An 11,492-nucleotide genomic window follows, 5' to 3' on the forward strand; every position below is an offset into this window, starting at 1 on the left:
TATGAATATGTTTAAATTTTGGAATATATGTAACTCCTAATTTGAAGATATATATATATATATATATATATATATATATATATATATATATATATATATATATATATATATATATATATATATATATATATATATATATATACATATATATGTGTGTGTGTGTGTGTGTGTGTGTGTGTGTGTGTGTGTGTGTGTGTGTGTGTGTGTGTGTGTGTTTTAGTGGTGTTTTTTTGTATATAAAAGACAAATGATCAGTGTGATTTCACTGTGGACATTGGATGAAGAATGACATAATGACAGGCCAGGGTAACCTAACCTCTACTGATATTTATGTTCAAATAAGTTGACAGAAGTCTTGTCTTGTGTACAGTTTGATGTTAAAGACATTTGTTAATAATTAATTTAAGAATTAATACTTGGTCATCAATAAACTACTATAAAAGGTATGTTTCTCAGAGAAGCTCTTCACAAACCATCAGCCATGAGAGTTGTTGTGCTTGCCCTCGCTATAGCCCTTGTGGGTAAGTCAAAATATATTTATACATATTTTTTTCTTCTCTCTCTTTTTAGCTCTTTGGAAAAACTTTGGAACCTCTTGAAAACAGAATTTTAAAAAAATTCACAGAAAATGTTTTCTGTTTCTTTCAGCGAGTCAACAGATCAACCTTGGTAAGTAATGTGATTTGGCAAATTAGTTTTAAGTGGTAATTTAGATTGCATTATTGCTTAAAAGTAATGACCATACGAATTGACTCAAATCAAAAATACTGTACACTTTTCAGTTCCTGAGTTTGCCCTTGACAAGACCTATGTGTACAAGTATGAGGCTCTGCTCTTGGGTGGTCTTCCTCAAGAAGGTCTGGCCAGAGCAGGTATTAAAATCAGCAGCAAGGTTCACCTCAGTGCCGTGACAGAAAACACCTTCCTGATGAAGGTAATGACCATTAATAACTGTATACATTGTAGATGTTCAACACTGAGAGAAAAAAAATGTGTGACCAAGCACAGGCTGTTGAAAGCAACAATTCCCTCATTTAAAGTTAAAATGTTCCCTTACAGCTCATGGATCCTCTACTCCACGAGTATGCTGGCATTTGGCCCAAGGATCCATTTGTTCCTGCCACTAAGCTCACCTCAGCTCTGGCTGCTCAGCTTCAGATTCCCATCAAGTTTGAGTATGCTAATGGTGTGGTTGGAAAGGTATTCGCCCCTGCAGGAGTCTCCCCTACTGTACTGAACCTGCACAGAGGAATCCTCAACATCCTTCAGCTCAACCTCAAGAAGACCCAGAACATCTATGAACTGCAAGAGGTGAAATAGTGATCCTAGTACGTTTGTTATCTATTTTGAGTTCTGTGATCTAATTTTTTATTTGTCCATCAAGGCTGGAGCTCAGGGAGTGTGTAGGACCCACTATGTCATCAGTGAGGATCCAAAGGCCAACCACATTATTGTCACCAAGTCTAAGGATCTGAGCCACTGCCAGGAGAGAATCATAAAGGATGTCGGCTTGGCATACACTGAGAAATGTGTTGAATGCACAGAGGTAATGAAGAAGAATTGAGATATTTTATAAAATATTTAATGAAAATGCCAAGAGTCAAATAGTCATAGACCTTTATCTCAACAGAGGGTCAAGAGTTTGATTGAAACTGCATCTTACAACTATATCATGAAACCAGCTGCTGCCGGTGTTTTGATCGCTGAAGCAACAGTTGAGGAAGTGCATCAGTTTTCACCCTTCAATGAGATTCATGGTGCTGCCCAGATGGAAGCAAAGTATGATTGATCCTCTCTGAGATTTCTCTCAAAATATGAACTAACACAATTACTACGATTTTTCATTATCTTTAAGGTTACGTTGCAACTTCAGAAATAATTATTTCTTTCAGACAATCCTTGACTTTTGTTGAGATTGAGAAGACCCCTGTTGTTCCAATCAAAGCTGATTACTTGACCCGTGGATCCCTGCAGTATGAGTTTTCAACTGAGATTCTTCAGACCCCCATTCAACTCTTGAAGATCAGTGATGCACCAGCCCAGGTATAATTCATTACCAAAAACCTTTAAAGATCTCCAAGTCAAAACCCTTGATCTATGATGAAGATGTTAACTGAGCACTGCCTTTACTCTTTCTAGATTATCGAGGTCCTAAAGCACTTGGTTGCAAACAATGTTGCCATGGTCCATGATGATGCTCCACTTAAGTTTGTTCAGCTCATCCAGCTCCTGCGTGTTGCCACCTTGGAGAATATTGAGGCTATCTGGAATCAGTTCAAGGACAAACCAGTTTACAGGTACAATTTGTGAGCAATAAGTTAATAGGAATATAGTTAAAGGGCAATTTCTTATAATGATTGTATCTTAAACAATGAATCTGTTAGGCGCTGGCTTCTGGATGCTCTTCCTGCTGTTGGCACACCAGTCATTTTAAAATTCATCAAGGAGAAGTTTGTGGCCGGTGAACTTACCATTCCTGAGTTCATTCAGGCTCTTGTGGTTGCTCTGCAAATGGTCACTGCTGATTTGGACACTATCCAGATGACAGCTGTGGGTAGATCTTACTATACTTAAAATGCTGTTCTTTAATTCTTACCTAAATTAAATTAATAATAATAATTTGTATTATCAAATTATCTGTATTTTGCTGAATAGAGTTTGGCTATGCACGAGAAAATTGCCACAATCCCAGCTCTGCGTGAAGTCGTCATGCTTGGATATGGTTCCATGATTGCCAAACACTGTGTTGCAGTTCCCACTTGCCCTGCTGAGCTCCTCAGGGTAAACACCTCGAGCCCTCCAAAACTTCTGTCAGGGACTTAATCTTTAATATTTTTCTAATTGTATCTGCCTCAAACTCCTCAGCCCATCCATGATATTGTGGCAGAAGCAATTTCCAAGAATGACATTCCTCAAATCACTTTGGCTCTGAAAGTTCTGGGCAATGCTGGTCACCCTGCTAGTCTTAAACCCATCATGAAGCTCCTACCTGGACTGAGAACTGCAGCTACTTCTCTGCCTCTTAGAGTCCAGGTTGATGCCATCTTGGCCCTAAGGAACATTGCCAAGAAAGAGCCCAAACTGGTAAGTGTCAGATATTGTAGGAATGAAAAAAGTTTTTTTTTGCACATATTCTTCCAATAATAAAATAAACTTATTTCCTTCCTCAGGTTCAGCCAGTTGCTCTGCAGCTAGTATTGGACAGGGCTCTCCACCCTGAAGTGCGTATGGTTGCTTGTATTGTGTTGTTTGAGGCCAAGCCCTCAGTGGCCCTTGTCTCCAGTCTTGCTGGTGCTTTGAAGACTGAGACTAACATGCATGTTGCAAGCTTTGCCTATTCCCACATCAAGTCCTTGACCAGAATCACTGCACCTGATATGGCATCTGTGTAAGAAAAATAAATATTTCTCATATCGTTTACCTCATCTCGTCAAATGAGAACAAGCCAGAAGTAAACCTGATTGTCCATTTCAGTGCGGGTGCAGCTAATGTTGCCATCAAGCTCATGAGCCGCAAGCTGGACAGGCTTAGCTTCCGTTTCAGCAGAGCCCTTCAGCTGGACTTCTATCATAGTGAGTCTTGCAATTTTTATAAGAAAGCTAAAAAAAATGGTATCTTGTGTGTTTCTTAATATGTGTTAAAAATTCTCCTGACATAAAAGATTGCATTTATTCTTACATCTGTCCCTGTGCAGCCCCTCTTATGATTGGAGCTGCTGGTAGTGCCTACATGATCAATGATGCCGCCACCATCCTGCCCAGAGCTGTTGTGGCCAAAGCACGTGCTTACCTGGCTGGAGCTGCTGCTGATGTTCTTGAGGTGGGCCAATCAAAACTTTTAAAACAAAAATCTAATTCATGGTTTTAAAATGTTTTCAGTCTTCACTCAGTTAATTCTCTCAAACAGATCGGTGTGAGAACTGAAGGAATCCAGGAGGCTCTTCTGCAATCTCCTGCTGCAGATGAAAGTGTAGACCGTATCACAAAGATCAAGCGCACACTGAGAGCAGTAAGTTCATGTGTAGTGTATTGTATAATTTTTTACTTTTACGTAATATTATAAAAATGACAGGCAAAATGTATATTACTCCTTTGTTTTTAAGCTCGCCAATTGGAAGACCTTGCCAGCCAATCAGCCATTGGCTTCAGCCTATGTCAAATTACTTGGACAAGAAGTGGCTTATTTCAACATTGACAAGACCATCATTGAAGAAGCAATACCGGTATTGTGTTGTAGTTTATTTCTCCTCTTTCATTACCATATTATTTTTAGATCTGTCTCACAAATAATTCTTACAATTACAATTAAGTTTCTCATAAACTCTATTCCCAGATTGTCACTGGTCCCAAACCACGTGAAATGTTGAAGGCTGCCCTTAAAGCTTTGCAGGAAGGAATTGCCATTCAGTATGCCAAACCCCTGCTTGCATCTGAAGTGCGTCGTATCTTGCCAACAGCAATTGGTGTGCCTATGGAGCTCAGTTTGTACACTGCTGCTGTTGCTGCTGCAAGTCTCAATGGTATGTTATTTCTTCAAATTTGTCATCCTTTCCTTGGATATGAGGGTGTCACTTCAAAGTTTGATGTTGTTCTGTTCATCCTTCTAGTTCAGGCCACCATTACACCTCCTCTCCCAGAGGCCATTGAGACTATGACTCTTGAGCAGCTCAAGAAGACTGATGTTCAACTCCAAGTTGAAGCTAGACCAAGGTACACTTTTGCCGCTACATTCATGAAGATGAGATACAATGTACATAACAACAGTTTTACAAACAATCTCAACAATCACAATTACAAACCTTATTCTTATTTCAGTGTTGCTCTCCAGACCTTTGCTGTGATGGGAGTGAACACTGCCTTCATCCAAGCTGCTGTTGTAGCAAGAGGAAAGATCCGTACTATTGTCCCTGGAAAAGTGTCTGCAAGGGCAGACATTCTCAAGGGCAACTACAAGGTGGAGGCTCTGCCTGTTGAGCTTCCTGAACACGTTGCTGATGTGAGGTAATGCAATCTTAGTCAGGCCAGTGTAGCAAAAATTTTGAATCAATTCATAAACAATTCAAAAGGTTTCTGAAAGTGAAATATGACCCACCTTTTTCTTGTCCCTACAGCTTTGAAACTTTTGCTGTGGTCAGAAACATTGAAGAGCCCACCGCTGAGAGAATTGTGCCCTTAGTACCTGAGGTGGCCTTGCAAAATGCCCAGACTCCTTCTGATTATTCGGTAAACTTTGAACACACATGATGGTTATGTGTTAGTATGCAGAGCATTCATTTGGTTTAAGTTTTAAAATAGCAAGGCTTGTTATAATATCTAATTATTCTTTTCAGTCCTCTGAAATACCAGATGAGACTCCTGTGAGATCTGCTGCTCCATTTCACAAGACTCTTTGTCTTGCTGTCCCATACATTGAAATCAAGGGGTGCATTGAGCTGCACTCTCACAATGCTGCTTTTATCAGAAATACTCCTCTCTTCAACATTATTGGACAGCACTCAGCCCGTGCTGCACTGACAAGAGGTATTATTTCAGAGAAGATTACATTGATTAAACTCAAATATTTTCAGACAAAATAATAATTGTCCTTTTGGCTGTAGCTGAAGGTCCTGCAGTTGAAAGACTTGAGCTTGAAGTCCAAGTTGGTCCTAGAGCTGCTGAGAGGCTCCTTAAGCAAATCAGCCTCATTGATGAAGAGACTCCAGAAGGAAAGGCTTTCCTGTTGAAACTGAGGGAAATCCTGGAGACTGAAGATAAAAATGTGAGCGTCTCTTCTGAAAGCAGCAGCAGAAGCAGCAGAAGCAGCAGCAGCAGTCGCAGCAGCAGCAGTTCAAGCTCTTCCATGTCCAGCTCTCGTATGAGTAAGGTGTGGATATGTCAAATGTACTGTGTTGGTTAGGTAGCCAATATTTGTCATAAATATTCATTTATACTTCATATTTTCAGACTGCCACTATCATGGAGCCTTTCAGGAAGTTCCACAAAGATCGGGTAACTAGTCTAAAACACATCTATTAAAAATCTTGTTTCTTTAGATCAGTGGTTCTCAAAGTGTGGTACGAGTACCATTAGTGGTACTCAGGCTGCCTCTAGTGGTACTCAGAGCAATCACGAAATAAATTAAACATATATTTGAATTGAATCTTTATTTGAGTAAGGTTTTTTTTTTTTTTCATTATTTTATTATTTTATTTACCCGTATGTAAGCACAGTGTATTTACAATGTTAAAGTGGCTGACAACAATAAATATTTTTATTAGGAATAAACTGCCTTTTTTTTAGCTGTGCAGAGCTGTAGCTGAATAGTTAGGCCTACTACGCTACTGTATTTTAATGTTGGACATTATTGTGGTACTTGGAGAGCCAAATATTTTCTGAGGTGGTACTTGGTATAAAAAGTTTGAGAACCACTGCTTTAGATCATCAATTATCATGTCTATAATGATTTTGCTTGCAGTTCTTGGCAGCCCATGGCGCCTCAAAGGCAGTAAGCAGTGGAAGTGCTGCCTCTAGCTTTGAGGCTATCCAGAAACAGGTGAATCAATTAGTGTAATTTGTTTGTTCATAATAACATAAATTCCAAATGTGAAATTGAATTGAACTAAAATCCACTTGAATTGATTATGATTTATGGTTTCAGGCTAAGTTCCTCGGAAATGCTAGTCCACCTGTTTTTGCTGTCATTGCCCGTGCTGTGAGAGTTGACCACAAGCTGCTGGGCTACCAACTTGCTGCTTACTTTGACAAGCCAACCGCAAGAGTGCAGCTCATCGTTTCCTCCATCGCTGAAAATGACAACCTGAAGATCTGTGCTGATGGTGCCCTGCTGAGCAAGCACAAAGTCACTGTAAGACTGGAACTTGTGTGAATCTTTTTTTTTTTTAAATCATAATTTTCTAAAAATTACCTAAATTAATTTCTCAAGTGAAATTATTTACATCAATACCATTCTTTGGACACAAATGTCCTTTTTCAGGCCAAGGTTGCTTGGGGTCAAGAATGCCGACAGTATGCAGTCATTGCTAAAGCTGAAGCCGGTGTCCTGGGCGAATTCCCTGCTGCACGTCTAGAGCTGGAATGGGAGAGGCTTCCAGTTATTGTCACCACCTACGCCAAAAAGTAATATTCAGCAACACTGAATGACAAATTCATAGAGTATAAAATGGCACTTGTTTAACCTGCTCTTCTTTATTCGTCCCTTCACATTTAGGTTGTCTAAGCACATCCCCATGGCGGCTCTCCAGGCGGGCTTTAGACTTGAAAGAGCAACGAACAGTGAAAAAGAGATTGATCTGACTGCGGCCTTGCCAAATCAGAGATCCTTGAATGTCATTGCTAGGATTCCTGAGGTGAAATAATTTTCCTTTAAATTTTGACTCACACAGAGATATAATAAGGAAATACAAATCATTATTTTTTGTCCCTGCTTCTCTAGATGACACTGTCTAGGATGGATATTCCTCTTCCTGTCGCTGTTCCCATCAATCCAGACGGAACTCTTTCCATTCATATTGACGAGGACATTCTCTCCTGGATCCAGAAACATATCAAGGAAGAATAAGAAATAAATTACATTTTGAAAATATGAGCTGTCATTATGTAAAATGTAATGTTCTTTGACAGTTTAATTAAATACATTAACAATGTTGTGATGTACAGTATGTAATGTAATGGAATCGAATGCTAATAAATACCCTGCAAGTGTCAGAACTGTGTGAGCTGCTTACATTTTAGAATAACACTCAGTAAATGTTTTTTGTAGAATTTTTTTGTTTCACAAATACTCACAATAAACAATTTGTGAAAGATATATAATATTCAAAGTGAAGGTGGGACCAAGTTCAAATTCCGGCTTGTGGTCTTTTCTGATCCCGTTGCTCTTCATCAAAGTATTTTCTTCACCTTCACCCTGCTTTCATGTGATATTCAACAAATTGCACATAAAAGTTTATGATTGGGAAACTCCAACTGAATATAATTAAAGTCTGACAAAGAAAGTCAGGATTTAATTTGGATCTTAGGTCACACTAGGCCAATATTTCTCAACCAGCGGGACAGGGGGACATTTTTTTTTACAATTAAAAGGCTAAAAACAACAAGAAACCCTCGTAACCCCCGTTCCCTGATGGATGGAACGTTATGTTGACTGACAAATGGCGTGCGTCTCACTTGGGAGCCCCAATCCCCGCTGAGTTTAAAAACAAACAGCCAATGCAATTGGCGAGTGGAATTCACATGCCAAGCTACCCATTCAAACGGGTATATAAGATGGTGGCATGCATCCACTCATTAGGTTTATGTTGAGGAGCTGAGACAGTGTCCCGGCCATTCAGCGGGGTAGTTCAGGGTTGTGGCAGGAGGGACATAATATCTCTGTTCCCTCCATCAGGGAACAAGGGTTACAACAGTAACCAAGATGTTCCCTATCTGTCAGTCATTACAACCCCTATGGGATCCCTATCGAAAGCACCACAACCACTGAACTGTGTTACGAGTGTTGGCAATGCAGATGCTGGCAAGCATCAAACTGAGCTCCATAGTAACGTGCCCTTTTGGCAACCATTGCATGAAAAGTGGGATTTTTGACCCCGTAAACGCCTGTACTCCCGGAAATCTCCCTAATTTTCTGCAGTTTTCGACAATTTAGAGGCAGCGAACGTCGCGTTCGTCTGTGCCACAAATTGTCGTAAACGAACCATGACGTAGGTGGAGAGCCCCCCGCTGAATAGACCGCGCGGAGGTGCGACGCCTCTGATTAACATATGAATAGCAGCGAAACCAGAGAGTCAACGGCCTGACTTGAATTTACTCACTCAGTATTGGCTGAAGCCACTACTTTTAAACAAGAAAAATCCCTCGTGATTGGTTGGCAGATCACTGCAAACCAATCATTATTGGTCACCCTGGCTCATTATAAATGTAAACCACAATAATAATAATAATAATAAATATATAATTTATGTTGTAATAATTTATATTATTGTGCTATGAACTACTCTATTCATACCATCAAGGAATATATGGGAAAATTTGCCCGGACCGTGCCGTTTATTCAAAGAAAGAGCTTCATTTATAAACACACAGCTGTTTATTCAAAGAAAGAGCTTTATTGTTAAACACACAACTATGTACAGTGCAGCAGTAATGTCTCTTATGTTGTCCTCCAAAAACGTCAAAAAGAAGCGCCCAACACATTCGGGAAACACAGGCGTATATGGTGAGTTGCCCTGTATTTCGGTATCGCCTCTAATCTGGATTGCAAAGTGGCACAGAGTTCAGAGAGCTCCAGGCTGCGAGAGGGCGGTGGCCATACAATCCATCCAGACACCCCGTCAACAATGCCGTCTTCCTCATCAGATATGAGTTCAATGGTCGCGGACTTCCAAATGTCCACCTCATCCTCAGCCAGCACACTTCGTCTCGCTTCCAGCAACTGTAATACAATCCATAAAGACAATAAGCAACCTGAAAAATACTCACATTGACAAAAAACGGATCTAATATAATAAATCTTACCCTTTTTCTTCTTGATCGACACCGAGCTAAACTTCGCAGTTTCCGCCTGCGATGTAAGTTCAGGTTGTTTGTTTCTGAAGCTCCAGCGTTTCGATTCATAATACGTCTTACAGGCAGCTGGAAAACAATTACATGAGACTGGTATTAATAAAAACAGTCACGTTAAAAATTAAACAAGGAATGAGAAAAACATTAGAAGTTATACTTACACACAATGTCGTCGTGATCAGCGGTTAAATCTGGACTCGCGGTAATAGCTCCAAGCAGATAAGAGGTCACGGCTTCGTTATGAGGCGAGGATAGTCTGTGTAAACAAAATGTGCAGTTTTAAGCTCGGATCTATTAACGCATCCATTTCCTTATACAGCTGAATAAAAGCATATTCTTTAAATCGTAACGTTACATTACCCATGCTCTGGTTCATAGCGCCTGCAGTTTGCCTCAGAGTTGTGAAGACACCAGACAGCTGAAAATTAGTCGAAAAAGTTGGCCGCGTCCATGCAGAGGAGTTGAAGGGGAGCTGAAGGCGAGACGGCGTCCTGTCATTGTTGATCACGAAAAAGCAAAGCAGCAAAAACACAGGAAATGTATAAAAAAAAGAGTCCAAAACACGTCTGTTTAAAGCTTGTCTTCAAGTTTTGTACGCGTCATGGCCATGACCTCGCACGTGATTGGACGAGGGCGAGAAGCTCGTCGGGCTCCTCCAATCACATGCGAGGTCATTGTCATAAGGATGTTTTCCAGAATTAATGAAAAAACTCTGTATTAATAAATTTTCCTGGACAGAATGGAAAATGTATTTAGTACCACATGCATGTACAGACTACAGTTCTCACTCACAAATTTGAATTAGGATTGATTGTCTTGATATAGTCAGTTTATGACAGTTTACAAAGAAGGCAGTCTAACAACAAACTAATTTTAAGAAATGTATTAAATTAACAAGAAAATGAAACAAAAGAATGTTAAGAGGTGAATAAAATAAAAAAATGTTGATGTATTTTGGCTGTGTGTGTGTGTGTGTGTGTGTGTGTGTGTGTGTGTGTGTGTGTGTGTGTGTGTGTGTGTGTGTGTGTGTGTGTGTGAGTGTGTGTGTGTGTGTGTGTGTGTGTGTGTGTGTGTGTGTGTGTGTGTGTGTGTGTGTGTGTGTGTGTGTGTGTGTGTGAGTGCGTGTGATTGTGTGTGTGTGTGTGTGTGTGTGTGTGTGTGTGTGTGTGTGTGTGTGTGTGTGTGTGTGTGTGTGTGTGTGAGTGCGTGTGATTGTGTGTGTGTGTGTGTGTGTGTGTGTGTGTGTGTGTGTGTGTGTGTGTGTGTGTGTGTGTGTGTGTGTGTGTGTGAGAGAGAGAGAGATAGAGAATCACAAGAGTCCGGAAATCAGTCCACAGAGGGGCTTAATTTATCCCTTTATTCTTCAACCTCATTGAGGTTTCAGACCACCAAGGAGCTCCAGAAAAACCTATTATATTTATTTTCACTTCATTTAAGTTAATGGGTGTGGCAAAGGTGCTTCAATTACATATAGGCATAACACCGTAACTTTTTATTTTGTGTGTATTTTTTTTAACATAACATTGGTTATTGCTAATGACATACAGAGTAATTAATCTACTTTGTTAGCCCGGACAAGTTGAATCTACTTAAAAAATTGAAGCAAACTGGTTGCCCTAAAAATTTAGTAATGTGAACTAAAACGAGTACATTTAACTTAAAATGTTTTAGTTTAAAAAATTCAGAACCTAGATAAAACTCCCCCTGCTGCTACTCTGATTTGCATTTGTGTAGCTCACAGCATGTTCATTTACATGATAAAGCCTCCCCTAGAATTAAGGGGAGGGGGGGACATGGGGGGACAACTGCCAAGCAAGGCCCACATCAATTTCCGACAATTTACGGCAGTTTTCGGTGTTGCCTGCAGTGTCTACAGTGCCACATACTGACGAAAATCCCACTTTTCATGCAACTGCACTCTCAGTCGTAACC

At 40.1% G+C, this 11,492-nt stretch overlaps 1 protein-coding gene across 1 annotated transcript; it reads left to right on the forward strand.

The window, feature by feature from the left end:
- Positions 1-469: 469 nt before the first annotated feature.
- On the forward strand, positions 470-7,557 carry LOC307120678 (vitellogenin-like; the record flags this gene model as incomplete). The annotated part of the gene is made up of 28 exons (XM_079807808.1): positions 470-521; positions 649-669; positions 783-934; positions 1,060-1,311; positions 1,385-1,546; positions 1,631-1,779; positions 1,893-2,043; positions 2,140-2,297; positions 2,385-2,550; positions 2,656-2,781; positions 2,866-3,084; positions 3,171-3,388; positions 3,475-3,572; positions 3,695-3,819; positions 3,907-4,008; positions 4,103-4,222; positions 4,333-4,519; positions 4,607-4,709; positions 4,815-5,000; positions 5,111-5,222; positions 5,330-5,519; positions 5,597-5,862; positions 5,943-5,987; positions 6,454-6,531; positions 6,637-6,843; positions 6,973-7,115; positions 7,207-7,345; positions 7,432-7,557. The coding sequence occupies exons 1-28, from the start codon at positions 482-484 to the stop codon at positions 7,555-7,557; spliced, it is 4,041 nt and encodes a 1,346-aa protein (XP_079663934.1). The 5' UTR covers positions 470-481.
- Positions 7,558-11,492: the final 3,935 nt, after the last annotated feature.

Source organism: Gobio gobio (assembly GCF_949357685.1).
Source record: "Gobio gobio genome assembly, chromosome: 24".
Lineage (NCBI taxonomy): Eukaryota > Metazoa > Chordata > Actinopteri > Cypriniformes > Gobionidae > Gobio > Gobio gobio.